Source organism: Harpia harpyja, chromosome 13 (assembly GCF_026419915.1).
Source record: "Harpia harpyja isolate bHarHar1 chromosome 13, bHarHar1 primary haplotype, whole genome shotgun sequence".
Taxonomy (NCBI): Eukaryota; Metazoa; Chordata; class Aves; order Accipitriformes; family Accipitridae; genus Harpia; species Harpia harpyja.
In genome coordinates, this window is record NC_068952.1 from 38,320,966 (window position 1) to 38,335,055 (window position 14,090).

Consider the following 14,090-nt stretch of genomic DNA (forward strand, 5'->3'; position numbering starts at 1 on the left):
GGTCCTCTTGTTGGAGGACATAGGCTGACTCCTTCCAGGGAGAAGTCAGGAAGAAACTTGTTTCTGGTTATTGCCCATCTCAACTAACTCTTAAGGAGCTTGCATCCATCTCTGAAGTGGTGATTGCTGGTTGTGTGGAATCAGCGTACAGGGAAAGGCAGCCCTTGGTCTCATCTAGCTTGGTTATTTCTGTCTTGCCCTTCAGTGGGGTTATAGAAGTGGCCTTGAGCTGTGCAGGTGCAAACCAGTGGCTTGTGCGAGTCACCTGTAGAAAGGCTCACTAATCAAGTGTGTGTGGGCAAAAGGCCCTAGATTGTTTTGTGTCTACTAGTGTCTCGTGGATTTCTTGACCACCCTCAGCACACCTCTCTTTAGGTAACAGATACAAGCCATGGGAGAAATAATTAATAAAGGCCAGCCACAGGGATCCTGTTCTTAGCTGTCTCCATGCGTTGGTGACTGTTTCAAGAAACAATCAATGCACTCTGTTTTTAAAGACTGAGCACTTAGGTTAGCTAAGTAATTCCCTTTTTTTTTTTTTTTTTTTTTGACCTTTCCTTCATTCTGGAAGCTACTCTTTTCTGTATCATAACTGCCTCTGCCTGCCTGTTCTAATTCAGGAGATGCTGGGTTTACTGCAAGTATGACGGACCAATTCTTTTACAGCCAGCTGGGCATCCCAGTATCTGTTGAGCAAACAAAATACAAAACTGTCCCTGTATTTGTTCAGCAGCTGCAGCAGTTGTTTCTTAATTGTCGGGTGTGCCAGTCCCAGAACTTACTGATTATTTTTGCTACCCTTCCTTTGGTCTTGCTTAAAGTTCCCACTGGTTTCTCTCATCTCTCTTCCTCAGAGAAGAAGCGCTACCGGGAGTCCTATATCAGTGACACGCTAGACATGGACCTGGACCCGTGTGATAAGAACTCACGCGGCAGCGGGAGCAGCGGGGGCAGCCGGAGGGATAACCGTCTCTCGCGCCAGTCCACGGGGAGTCACGGCAGCTCTCACACATCAGGCATCGAGGCTGACTCCAGGCACCGGGTGTCAGTGGAAATGTCGGTGGATGAGCCCTTCGGCATTGACCGGGTGCATAGGAAAGAGAAATCCTGCAGCTCAACCATCAGCTACGGTAGCTCTGGCATTGACAGTGGCAGCAAAGAGCGGGCTGAAGACGACTCTCAGGACGATGGTAAAGAATTCAGAGATGCGGAGCAACTTTTAAGCCCGCTCTTGCCTTCTCCTGCAGGAGAATGGGGAATCAGAGAACGTGAAGCAGCTTGGAGCAGAAGTGTAATGCTAACCCTTCTCCTGCCGCTCTCTTCCTCCTAGAGCTTGAGCTGGCAGTAGATGAGCCAGAGGAGGTGCCTGTAGATGAGCCTTTAGAGGGAGACCAGTTAGAGGAGGCCACTGTGGGAGAATCTGTTGAATCTCTTCCTCTAGATGCTGCTAGCTGCCAAGGTGAGATGGCTTCCTGCTACTCCTCAGTGCTTTTCTTTAGGCTCTAGCAACAGGCATAATCTGAGGGATCTAAGAAAGCTGTAGCTTCTTCCAAACAACTGCCAGTGCCACTTTTGCCCTGCTGCAACAGGATTTGAAGTCAGCTCATCTAGAGGTTAAAGGCCAGCACCCTTTATGGTACAGTGCTGCTCTCCTCTGTGCTCCTCAAGGTCTCCCTCCTCCAAATTTGCCAAGGTTATACTCAGTTAATGACAAAAAGGTAACTGAGGTAAACCGTTTGTAGTGAAGGAATGTGCTTTAAAATCTTGTATACCACAAAACAGCCAAGGGTTTCAACCACAGATTAATGGGCTAGTTGCAGGAATTAACAGGCAAAGTTTTGTGGCTTGTGATACAGGGAATGCTAGACAGTGGGGTCATGCAGGAGCTGTCTGGCCTTAAGACATACAGCCTTTATAGCAAAGCAAGACGGGTGAATATGGGAGAAGTTGGTGAGAAGCTGTTTTCTTGAGAGTTTTTAAACATTGATGCTTAGGGGCAAAAAGGACTACTTGTGAGCAAAACTCCCAGAGCATTGAGGGTGCTCACTGATGTATATTTATATTTATAGGATAGCACTGCTTGAATGTGGCCTGTGAGAACAACTTCTCTTTTCCGCAGCCCACAAAACCTTAAACCTACAATGCTTTTTACTTCCTCCTTCTCCTTTGCAGCTATAAATCAGGACTCACTGTCTGTGGTGCAAGTCACACTGATAAAAATGAGAGGACAAAGTGTGGAATCCCTTCACCAGGTAAGGGGGGTTGCTGGGCAGGAGGGTCTGTGTGTGGGCATTGAACCAAGGTCTAGTGTAATGAAGACAGCTGTAAATCATGTGAACTTGATTGGTCTGGATTTGACTGATTTTAAATGGTGTAACCCAAAACAGCTGTTGGCCAGCTACTGCTATCAGGACTAGGATGAAAGCAGTGTTTGGGTCCAGAATACTATAGAGAGGTTTGGAGCGATCAGTGGGGAAATCTTGCAAGCCAGCTATCGTCTGTCTTAGGCTTCCAGACGGGAAATGGAAAATAAACCACTTCCAAATTTTCATTGCAATACAGAGCCAAGACCATCCATGCAGTTTGGATGTGCGTTGCAAACTTGGTCATCTTCCCGCTCCTGAAGCCAGAAGCTCACATCAGAGCAAAACCAGATGCTCAATATCTAATTACTATCATTTGTGTGATTATACTATGTGTGTGCTGAAGTCTTTGTTAATGTTTTCTCTTCATCAAACCCTTGAGAAAAGGCAACTATATATGGTAAAATATGTCATATGATAAGTTGTGCTTGGAAAAAGCTTATTAAAATGTCTTTTTAAGGCCAAAAAATATTTCTTTTCAAAGTAGCTGTAGCCACTGGGGTAGAAATATTGTGCTGCTTTTTTTAAAAAAAAAAAACAAAACACAGACAACCAAGGCTCCACCATTTCTTGTCTCTCTGAATCCAAATTAGCCTTATCTGCTAAAAGAATTTTAAAAATCTGTTCATTGTTTTCCCCTTTAGTCCCTGAACTTTTCAGAACAAGGACTTCAGTCACTTTTTAGGACTTTTTTCTCCTTTCAGGCTTCTTCCTGGACCCAGTCAAAAGTGATAAATTTTCACTTACGGGCAAAATAGTCTGTAAAGTGCTATCGGAGATTTAAATAAAATCTTTGTTATTTTTTCCAAAGCTGAAGACCATGCAGTACAAATCATAATGAACTTATTCCTATATTTGAGTGGAATGACTTAAGAGTGCAAGGCAGGGAGTGGGCATCTTGCTTAAAGTAATGTTTTTAACGTTAATGCTTTTACCAACACATGCTTATGCTGTTAATTGATCGGGAGGCATCTGTTTTATAAGAGTGTTTCTGATCAACACAGGACTGTCTAAGCAATTGCAAAGACCTGGCTGCCACTTCTGTGTCAAATATTTGGTGCATCTTTAAAAAAAACTACCTTCCTTACAAGGCCATGTAACTAAACACTGCAGGACTGGGTTTTCTTAGTATTGACTGGAGCATACAGTGTGTGCCTGTTTCTGGGAGTGCAGCTGAGCCAGCGCAGGGTTTCCTTAGCATAGTTTTTTAATTCCCATCCCATGGAGGTGAGAGCAGTGATACCGGGAGGAAGTTTTCTGTGTTGCCAACAGAAGTATCTTGGTTTAAAAGTGATATTCCTGAAATCAGCCTTAATATTAGCATTTAAAAGCTGATTGTGAAGAGACAGAGAAAGAAGAAACAGGTGGGGAAGTTGGAAATGTCTTGAGTGGTCAGTAGTTCCTCCGCAGAGGTTGAGTCACTACAGCTTGTGTAGCAAGATGCTGCCTCTGGGAATTGCTGCTGGTTTGTCTCTCCTGTTTTCTTCATTGCCGAACAGTGTTATGTAGATGAAACTGTATGTTGCACTTAGTGAATTTTGGACACCGTAACCCATTAGTTTGCATGCTTGCCTTCTGAACCTTCCTTTCACTAACTTTCACTAACTCAGTGTGTTCAACCAGTTGGGGTAATTTTTTGTTACGTGGACTTTGTCCATTTGAGGATGACTGCACGGATCTGCCAAGAAGCGTCAGGTCATTCAGGTGTCAATACCTATCACGTGTTTTGTCAATTGTACTGGACACTGAGGACACAGTGCAGACAGATCAGGATCTGGCTCAACATGGCAGGGCAGCTTAATGCACTTGTAATCTCTTAATGGTTCACAGCTTCATTAAGCCAGTGTCCTTCAGAAGGCTGGTGGGGCTGTTTTGAAGGAGTGGAAGAACAGTTTTGGAAAACTTGTGGCATGCATAGCGAGCATCCTTAAGCTGTGTCTGAGCTCATTGTTTTTATTCCTGTGTGTCTTACTGAACTGGCAGGTCAGATCGCCCAAAAGCAGGAGCTGCAAGGACCAGCACAGCCAGAGTTTGGATGACATCCGCCTTTACAAGCACCAGCACCCGCCACTAAGTGCCACACTGTCTTCAGACACATCCCACAGCTACACCTTTGGCTGCAGCCTGGAGGATAAGCTGTCTATCTATGGCTGCGTTTATTCCACAGCAGACTGCAAAACCAAGTCTGCCCTTTATGGGAAGCGATCCATGAACTGCCTCTCCTTGGATCTTCTGGGAGAGGACCGGCTCCCGGAGGAGTTTGTGGTGTAATGAGATTGGAGCTCTTCCATACCAGGAAACAGCTCATCATGGAAATACATACCTCATTAACACATGTGATGTCACTCTGGTTCTTGCAGGAAATTGTGAGCAGCTTTGTTACTTGGCTCCATAATCAGTAAGTGGCATCGCTTCTGCAGACCTGACTACAGGGCAAATCAACTGGAGTGTAGCACTTAATGTTGGCATTTGAAGTGTCTGTGTGAGCAGAAAATGGAAGTGGCCTGCACCATTAGCAGTGACACAACCAACTTAAAAACCAAAAACAGCAGACCAAAACTGACGCTGAGCTAGTAAAGCAAACACTGTGTCTAAATGGATTTATCAGAAAGAAATTTAAAGTCTATGGCAGTTTATCTTCCTGCCTTTCTCTTGTGGTCCATTTATGTTAATGCTAGTGTACAGATAGTTTGGTTGTCTTGAATTTGTGCTGCTGCAACACTGCCAACAGCTGTCAGGCCAGGATACACTCTGTACACATTTGGAGGGCTGTGTATGGAAGTGTCTAGCCTGTTCCTGTTGTAATGAACACAAGTTGCCTATTTGCTTTACTGGGAGCAAGACCTGCTCTGCCAGGAGTTTATTTCTCTTTTTTGTTGTTGTTGTTTTGTTTTGTTGTAAGCATCCAGCCAAATACAACGTGTGCTCTTCTTTTTTGTCTTTAATGCAACAAATGGAACTGTCTCTCAGCTGTCTACTACTGCCGTGATGCAGAGTGGTAAATAAATGCTTATATCCTTGGGGAGATGGGGGAGGGGATAAAAAAAATGACTTGGCTGCTTCTGAGAGAAAAGTGGAAGACAAAAGTGTTAATTGACTGGCTTTTGAAGACGGGAGTGTGACTGGAGAATTTGTCCAGGCATGATCACCCCTTACTTTGAATCACACTTTTATGTTGTTGTTTTCTTGGTTTTTAATAAATCTGTTCCTTAGAAATTTTTCCTCTGCTTAGGAGGCAAGTATGGACTGAAGAAAGTCACTTTGGAAGGACAGACAGAGTGACTGTGTCCAACTTAGTCATGGATAGGTCATGCAAATGTGAGTGCGTGGTGCTGCAGGGCTGGTGATGGTGGAAGCATAGGGTGTTTGTGTGCCAAACCAAGGGTACTTGTTTGGTGATTCTGAGTGGTGGAGCTGGCTGTGCTGGCTCTCACTAGGAAAATAATGATAATTATGCTGTTTGATTCAAGCATGTGGTGTGGAAAACATCCTGCTACCTTGTTACATCCAAATAAATGTATGATTGATTTCCTTCCCTATCTTCCCCCAGTACCTCCTCCCCTCATCGATTCCCAGCATTTGGGAAGCTTGTACTTACAGGCATGTGTAACCTGTGCCCAGCTTTTGACAACCTTGCCAGGTGGAAACTAATAATTTTTTGGCAAACTCTAGATGCAGACTGATGCTATTCTGCTCGTTGAGGAAGTGTGTGTTGTGCAGTGTTGATCATTCAAAAGCTGAAGATAGTTGAATTCAGGAAAGGTAGGAAGCCAGACCACAACGAGGAGGGTTTGAGCTGCTGCTTTGACAGTGGGCTTGCAGGCTTAGTACTTGTGTGGCAAGTTGCGTTCCCAATTATTTGCGTTCACAAATCTGTGAAGTCTGTCATCTCACTATTTCTATGCAAGTGAGTGTGGTGTAGAGACAGAGCATGCAGGTGCATCTGCATTTACTGAAGTGGCATCAGTGGCTGGACATCCTCCTGAGATGAATCCAGCACCAAAACCTAGCTGTGTGTTTGAGGAATGAATGATGGGCACAAGCTCACTGTAGCTGCAACTTAATCGACCGTGCCCTCTTTGATGACACTGTTCGTTCTTTTTGTAATGAACAATTAGGAGCTGTGTGTTCACTGTAGCCTCTTTTCCTTTCTTCCAAGCAAAGCCAAAATGCCTTTACAGAGTACTTGAGCTATGTTTACTGCATCCAAAATAAACTCTCCTAAATGGATCTAAATGCTCATGAACAGTCCAGTCAAGCCTCCTGCTGTCGGTCACTCCATTACCTGGGGCCTGTTTGGCCATAAGGTGTGGGAGACGGGCACGGCCAGGATCCAGGAGGCCAGTGGCCGTGCTGCAGGGAGCAGCCTTGTTCTTGCAGCCGCAGTGGAGCTGGAGGGATGGCTCTTGCTGCAGCAATGTCCGTCTGTCCGTGGAAAAGGTGGGGGCGTCTGGAGCGACAGCCCTGCTAAACTGTTGCTCTCCCACCTGTGCAGATGTACAGTTACTCGTGGTTCTGGCTGTGGTTGTTAACAGGAAAAAGCTCAAAATTCAGTGGGTATAGTTGTTTGGAAAAGTGTCATAAAACACGTGTGTGCACCACATGCCCACATCTGTGCACACTTGTCTCAAAGACAATCACATTCATACCTGCTTCAGCCTAACCATCTTACTGAAGTGTTTGTTGCCACCAAGCAGCTTGGTATTTTTTTTCGCAGTTACCAAGCATTCAATGGATTTGGTGTAATGCTGGAATGCTGCTGTCACTGGTTACAAAATACAGCAATGCCTGAAAACAGTGTAATTGGCTCTTGCATGAGCATCCACTGCCTTGTATGTCTATGGGGGTTTCTTGTATTTATTCATGGCTGGTGGGGAAGGTGAACTCTCCAGGTCTGACAGTCTTCCCTCAGTGGCCTACGCAGCTCCCTCCAGTAATCTTACGTTACATATGCATATGAAGGGGAGACCGGATACTTTTGTGTGTAGCCTGAGAATGAATTAATATCTTACAAGCACTGTGAATATCTATTATGCAAGTTTTTGTATTCATATGAAAAAACTGTTCCTCTTAGTAATAGACTTATTTTTTGTTTGTCTTTGGATTTAGAAGGTCTCTTGTTATTTTTGATTAGTTAGGTAGAGGGTAACATGTAAGCATTTATCAGCTGATGTTAGAAACTAGCTGCCAATATTTGTACATACTTGTAAAATACTCGTGGTATAATCACTCTATTTTAATGGTAAAAGTTTCTCCTTTCCATGAAAGGAATTTCTTGTTTAAAATAAAATATAAATAATTATATGTACACCTGCAATAAAGTATGGATAGAAAAATGTAATTGTGTATCTTTCTATTTTTTTTTTTCCTTCAAGAGGTGCATGTCAGTGACATCTTCCATTTGAGATAGGCAGGTTGTAGAAATTAATTTGCTGCCAGCCTGTAATCCATATGAGCTTGGCTTGTGACGGGAAACCCAGAGGCACTGTAGTCACTGGGACAGTTCTTTTTCCTCCCCGCCACTCTCAGTAGCAGGATGCCAAAAGGGCCTCTGTCAGGCATTGAGGACCCAGTCGAGCAGGTTGGAGTCAGCAGGAACCCTAATGGGAGCTGAATCTAACTGAGGAGACAAGTTAAGCTGCTCGCGGTGGTTAGTCAAGCAAACCGAGCGTGCGAACTCCCAAGGGTGTAGAGAGATCCCGTCAGCATCCTCCCGGGGGCTGCATCCAAGGACAGGCACGCCAGCCCATGGGATGCAGCGTGCTGCTAAAGAGTGCTCTGCCCTAAGTCACCTAACCTGCTGGCCTGAGTCTGGCATGGGTAAAGGAAAGTTTTGCTTTTCTTGGGACACGGATGTATGAAGGGGTGCCGTAGTATAACTATTCACATCTCTTCTCAAAGAAGCTTGCTGACCAGGGTTCCATTGTAAATGGTTTGGTTTTGTTTTGTTTTTTTTTCCTTTTCTCTGGCTATGTTATGGACCACTAAAGCTAGCATTCAAAAAAAAAAAAAGTAAAAATTTTTTTATGTCCTTTGATATTGTAGTGTTGCCCCTATTCTTATGACTTCCCCTCTTGCACTTTGTATTTCTGTCCAGTACCTGCTGTGTTTCCAGAATACAAATTTTCAAGGACTGCACAGACTCATCCAGCTTTGGTTTGGGGATGCTGGAAGGAGGTGGTTTGGTTACACATAGAGCTTCCTGCGGAGGTAAAATTAAACAACAGGTAAATATGAAGCCACCTAACTCCAAAGGGCTTTGTCGCTTCTCTTTTTTAATTTGCTTGGCAATCGCACCTTCTTGCCTGCTAGGGCAGACTGCTGCTGACCAGAATATACAGGATGAGTCTGTCTCTGAAGGTGGGACTTCTCGTGGGACCAGCGCATCCTCCCTGGGTTCAGCGAAGTGACGCAGCGTGGGATGGGGGAAATGCGGTTGCTGCACCGGCTCTGTGCGGGGGGCTGCGCCGAGGCACGGTCTGACGGCGTGTGCCAAAGCCCATGGGGAGAACGCCGCAGCTATTTGGGGCGAAGTGAGCGCAGCTCCTCCGTGGCGTGCGTGGCAGCGAGGTCCGAGACGCTGAAGGCTGACGGGGTGTTTTAAGAGCCTGAACGCTCTTCAGCAAGCACGGCTCCCGGCGTCTCACAGCGGCGGGCGGGCGAGCTCCCTGCCGTAGCTCCTTGCCCACCAGCGACGGTGCTTCCCCCGCCTGCGAATGGCGTCTCCTGGCCGCTTTGCCCAGCCTCCCCCGGCCCCTCTCCTTCCTCATCGCTACCCGTCTCCCCTGTCTCCACAGCGGCCCCGACCCTCGGCGCCCCGCCGTGAAGCCTCACCCGTCCCCGGGCGTCCTCCCAGGCCGGTGGCGCCGGCGGAGAGGCCCCTGCCCGCCGCCCGCCATCTCTCCCCGAGGCTGCGCGCCCTTTCCCGCGGGGCACCGAGGGACCCCACGCGGGGCGGGAGACAAGGCCCGGGCCGACGCTGAGCTCCGGGCCGGGGCCTGTCCCGGACCGTCGGGCGGCAGTGCTGGGCCCGGGGCGCGGGGCGGCGCCCGAGGAACGCGGCGGCCGCTGCCTCACGGCCTGGGCTCCTGCCGCCGGGGCCGGGGCCGGGGCCGGGGCCGGGGTGGCGGCTGGGCCGAGCGGCCTCACGCAGAGCTGCGGGGAGGGTGGCTCCTGTCAAGACACCGCCGGAGACCGAGCTGCCCGCCGGGCAGGGACCGGCGGCCGGCTGCGAGACGGGAGGAGCCCGGAAGGCCCACGCAGGCCGGACCGCCGGGAGGTCGGTAGTTGGGCGAGGGGAGCCCGAGGGCGGCTGCGGCCGTCGGGGGCTGGCTGAATCCCGTAATACACGAGTACAAAAAGTGTACGGCGGGGTCCCGGGGGCAGCGTCTCTCGGGGCCGAGGGCAGCACGGCTGGTTGCTGCACGGCAGGCGGGTACGCCCGAACTACACTGGGGACAAAGCTGCTGCGCCTTAGCCTCTGGGAATCCTTGGCACGGGGTGCTCTAGGTGTGAAATGTTGATATTGGTTCAAAAAACCCCTCCAGCGAGTCGGTTTATGAAGACGAGCCCCGTTCAAAGCAATATACCCCTGGGACGGACAGTTGCAATCCGAGGGGCTGTAGCTGAGGCAGCGTCGGCTGTGCCTGCTCTGTGCCCGTGGTTTCCTCCTTCAGCGTCGTGCACGGGGCACCGCTGGAGGTGGACGAGCCTTGGGTACCACTCAGTGAAGCAGTTTTTTCTTTCATCACCGAGCCGCCTCCTCTCGGGGCGAGCACCCTTCCTGCAGAAGCTCTGCAGGTGTCAGAGCTGCGTCGCCGAGTATTTCCCCATGCTGCTCCCAGGAAATCAAATGTAATGAATTTTTAATGACCTCTGCGTGCTGTTGCAATCACTTGCCCACTGTCCAGCTCCACCTCCACCTCCACACCCCCTCGGGTAGCTGAATATTAGCAGTGGGCTGCTGCCTGTTCACGGTCGGGCCCTTTTGCCCTTGCCGTGGACCTTCAGCCCAGCTGCAGCTGGCGCAGCGGCTGCGCCCACGGCTTGGTGAGACAGCGCAGGGGTACAGGGTGCCTCTTGCACGGCACCTTCCCAGCACGGCATGCACTGCGACAGCCCCGACCGCTGCACCGGCGCTGGGCTTTGTCACGGAGGGGAGCGGAGGAAAGGGTGAATATGGTACCGCCAAGGTGCTGTTGGTCAGGAGGGACGGGGTGGAGGAGGCGATGGGATGATGGAGAAATGAATGGGAAGGACTTTGTTTCCCCATGGATGATTGCACTCCTCGCACCCAAACAACATTTTATAAAGTAAACCCACCTCAGAGTAGTTCCCACCCCTCCTTTCCTGGCACGTATTGTGTCCCTGCACCTCATTTTTTGGGAGCACACTCCAGCCCATGGCCGTACTGCATTCTCACGCTGCCAGTCAACCAGGTACTGAATTTGGCTCTGCAAGGAGGAGATTGTAGTTGTTAGAGTAAGATCCGGATAGCAACCCTCGCGTTGGAAGTCTCTTGTTCTACCGCAGAGACGTAATGAGCAAAAATTGTATTTATCCTTTCTGGTAGACTGCAGGGGCAGCTGAATATGGGCTATTGAAGAGCATAGCTGTGGTATTTTAAAATTCTGCTTTATTTTTATTCCTGGAAATATCAGCCTCACATTTTTATTTTAAATCTCATAAATACATTTATACCAATCTTTATTTTTCTTTCTCCAATCACTGCTGTTCTCAGTATGCAATGAGATAATTGGATATGGCATGTGCTAGAAGCCTTAAGTCTCAAGCCACGACATGGAAAATACCGCTGAATACTTTAGCGGCAGCAGAGCATTCGGTGTAGGAAAAATTAGTTTGCATTAGCCACAGAAAGTACTCCACCTCTTTGCTACGACCAGCTGACAAATAGCCTGAGCTGTCTGATGATCGTGGCCACAGTGACCGATTCCCACAGCCACGTTCCCCACCCTTGTAGAAAATGAAGCTTTGAATGTGGCTTGCTCTCTCGCCAAGGCGTTTCAGGCTGGAAGGGTTGCACTGAGGCAGCCCCTCCCTGCTGGGTGCAGTCTTTGGGGTCGCCCTCCCCTCCGCACCGTTCTCAGACCCAAGTGCATTCAAAAGAGCTCTGGCTATTGGGATGGAGATCCCTGAGCAAAAACGTGCGCTGTAGGAAGCCAGGTACTTTTCTCTCCTTGATGCATAACTTTTGGGGGGTGAGAGCGAGGAGGCTTTTTGCCCTCTTCTGAGGCATCCACGCTTACCCACTGCTGGAAATAAGGTCTGTGGTGCAGTTTGTTGTTGTTCCTGGTGGTGGTATTGAAATCTTTCTTGTCTGGCTTGTGGGCTGCGCTCCTATATTTAGGGTTAAATTGCTCTCTGTGTGTGTGGAGGAAGCCTGGGAAGCCGGCCTGGCTTTTGTCTGTAGCATCTGCTGAAGCGGATCCCGAGCTCTCTGCATTTGCAGGACCAGCGACACTGGCAATGCCCCTGTCCTCTCCTCTGGCACACGTAGCTACTGCTGGGGTCAGGGAGGGTTTTCTGCCTATATGGTCTTTCTATGGGTAATGCAGACTTTCTGCTGATGGTTGTCTTAGTCAGACGTGAACAGAGGGCTCCTATAATCCCTCTGTTAAAGTGCTAACAAGATGTACTCTGGGGACCTTCCATTCTTGGGATGGTCAAGAAGGACATGGCAGTCACCGGAGGGGCTGCGTTAAGGCAGGTGAGGCACCTGGGGCTAGCTGGACAATATTAGCATTGCCAGCTTTGATCGCATTTCTTGCGGGTGTTGCAGTACGTTATGTTTTCTTTTTAAAGCCCCAGCTCCGAGTCATGCTTTTGCATAAGGCTCACAGCTTGTAATAAGAAAAACAAGGAAACCTTCCCAGCCTACCTGGCTGAAGGGAAAATTTGGCAATAGGACTGCTCAAAGGGCCTATGCCAGAAGGGCAATAAAGAGAGCCCCAAGTACGGGTGTGGTTTTGAACATCTAAATCCAAACTCACGCTTAGGAAATGCCTTGAGGCTGGGGGTGCGGACACAGGGCCTTCCTCTGGAGTGGACGTGCCCCTGGCCAGTCCCAGCCCAGCCCGGCTGCCAGCGTTGGCATTCAGCTAGCCACGTCCTGCAGCAGGGGATGAGCGGCAGGGTTTACTGTGGGAGCAGTTGCGTATGATTTTGCTGAACATGTGCACTGCAAATAATAGAGAGGGTACAAACCATTGCTTTCCAATCTGCTTCAACACAAACCGCTTTGAGGCCCAAAGCAAAATTATTGCTGAAAAATATAGGGCTAGCATGCTAAGGGAAAGCTCTACAGCCTTGATGCTTATTTTATCCTGTTTTCAGAATAAACAGGGGAGGGTAGAAGCTTTTGAAGGCTGCCTTTCCCAAGGACATTGCCAGAGCATCAGCTGAGCTTTCAGACAACCCAGCACCTTTAAGGTTAACAAGCTTTAAAGACTCCCCAAAGCTGCTACCTCAGACTGCTGCTACCACCACTCTGGCCCTGCCTCGTCGATGCCATCCTGCAGGCTCAGAGCTGCCTCTCTAGCTCCAGGGAGGTGCCCACAAGGCTCCAAGTACAATTTCTTCCCATGTAGAGGATGCATGGATAAAACGCAGAGCCCCGTGAGGCACGATAACAGCAGGGACAGCTGCTTCAGCGGTGACATCCCAGGTGCGGAGGAGCATGAGGTGGTTTCTGGTGTCCCTAAGCCACTCTCCTCTGCCCAAGAGCAGGGGCCAGAAAGGTTCCTGGTGGCTCAGGTGTTTACCTGGCTGCAGCTGGTAGCAGGTCCAGGTGGAGGGTGCTACAAAGGAGAGCAATCAGGGCACAGGAAATTAGCTCTCCTCTGAGGAGAAGAGCCAGGGAAAGGAGAAGGTCTCTGCAGACCCTCTGGGAGAAGTTACCAGCAGGCTCCAGTGTTGTGGTGCTGTGGATGAGCTCCGCAGGAGAGAAGGAGAGCCCTGCTGGGGCGGTGGGGTAGGACTTGCTTGCCTCTCAGTCTCGCTCACATGTTGTTTGCTGTAGGAGTCATAAGCAGTTGTTGGGATGGGGTCTGGAAACTGCTTTTTCCTTCCCCCTTGCCTGGTGTGTCCTAGTGGTGAAGCTGCTGACTCTTCCCTGGGACGTGCTGGTGTAAGGAGTAACTTGGAAGGACTGCAGGTAGCAATGGTATGGGTGAGGGCAGCAGCAACTCAGCAGGACCCTGATAAGAGCCTCCTGTGATCACTGCATCGTTAGGCTAGGGCTTGTTTTACCTCTGACTGTCCTTATTTTATCTCTTGTCTGTGGCTTCCTCTTGCCTGGAGCTTGGGGCTCTCCTGGGAGAACGGCTCTGCAGTCCTAGTCTCTCGGGCTGGAGAGGACCTTGGCCTCACACGTGTTAACTGTCCAAAAGAGTGTCCTCTCCCAGGGCATGTGTGCTGTGGCCGCTGAGTCCAGCCTCCCTGCGGCAGCCCTGTCAGTGTGAGCAGCCGGGTGAGCGTGGCAGCTGGGGCCGTGGCGGTGGGACTCCTGCGGGGACCGACCTGGTGGCAGTGCCACTGGTGCCAGTGGGTGGGAGACACTGGGGGACTTCTCCAGGGGACTCTCGGACCCGCTCTGTTCAAAGCAGGTGCCCAAACTGAGACTGTGGCCAGGGTCTGGCAAAACCTCAGCCCTGAGGTTGGGACCTCAGCTGCCTGGTGCAAAGTGCTAACGAGATCTGAACTCCCAGG

The 14,090-nt window shown here is 49.5% G+C and overlaps 1 protein-coding gene across 3 annotated transcripts in view; it reads left to right on the forward strand.

Moving 5' to 3' along the window:
- The window catches only part of FRMD1 (FERM domain containing 1), a 44,889-nt gene extending 37,196 nt beyond the window's left edge, over positions 1-7,693 (forward strand). Inside the window, exons 11-15 of one of the 3 annotated variants that reach the window (XR_008238022.1) lie at positions 855-1,190; positions 1,331-1,459; positions 2,173-2,252; positions 4,347-4,761; positions 7,081-7,693. Coding sequence is in view for 2 of the 3 variants with exons in the window: in XM_052806414.1 (XP_052662374.1) it covers positions 855-1,190; positions 1,331-1,459; positions 2,173-2,252; positions 4,347-4,634 (833 nt within the window). In the remaining variant the exon portion in view is untranslated. Of the gene's footprint in view, positions 1-854; positions 1,191-1,330; positions 1,460-2,172; positions 2,253-4,346; positions 5,899-7,080 lie in introns of those variants that run through there. The other 2 variants (XM_052806414.1, XM_052806416.1) reach the window with 2 other exon arrangements.
- Positions 7,694-14,090: the final 6,397 nt, after the last annotated feature.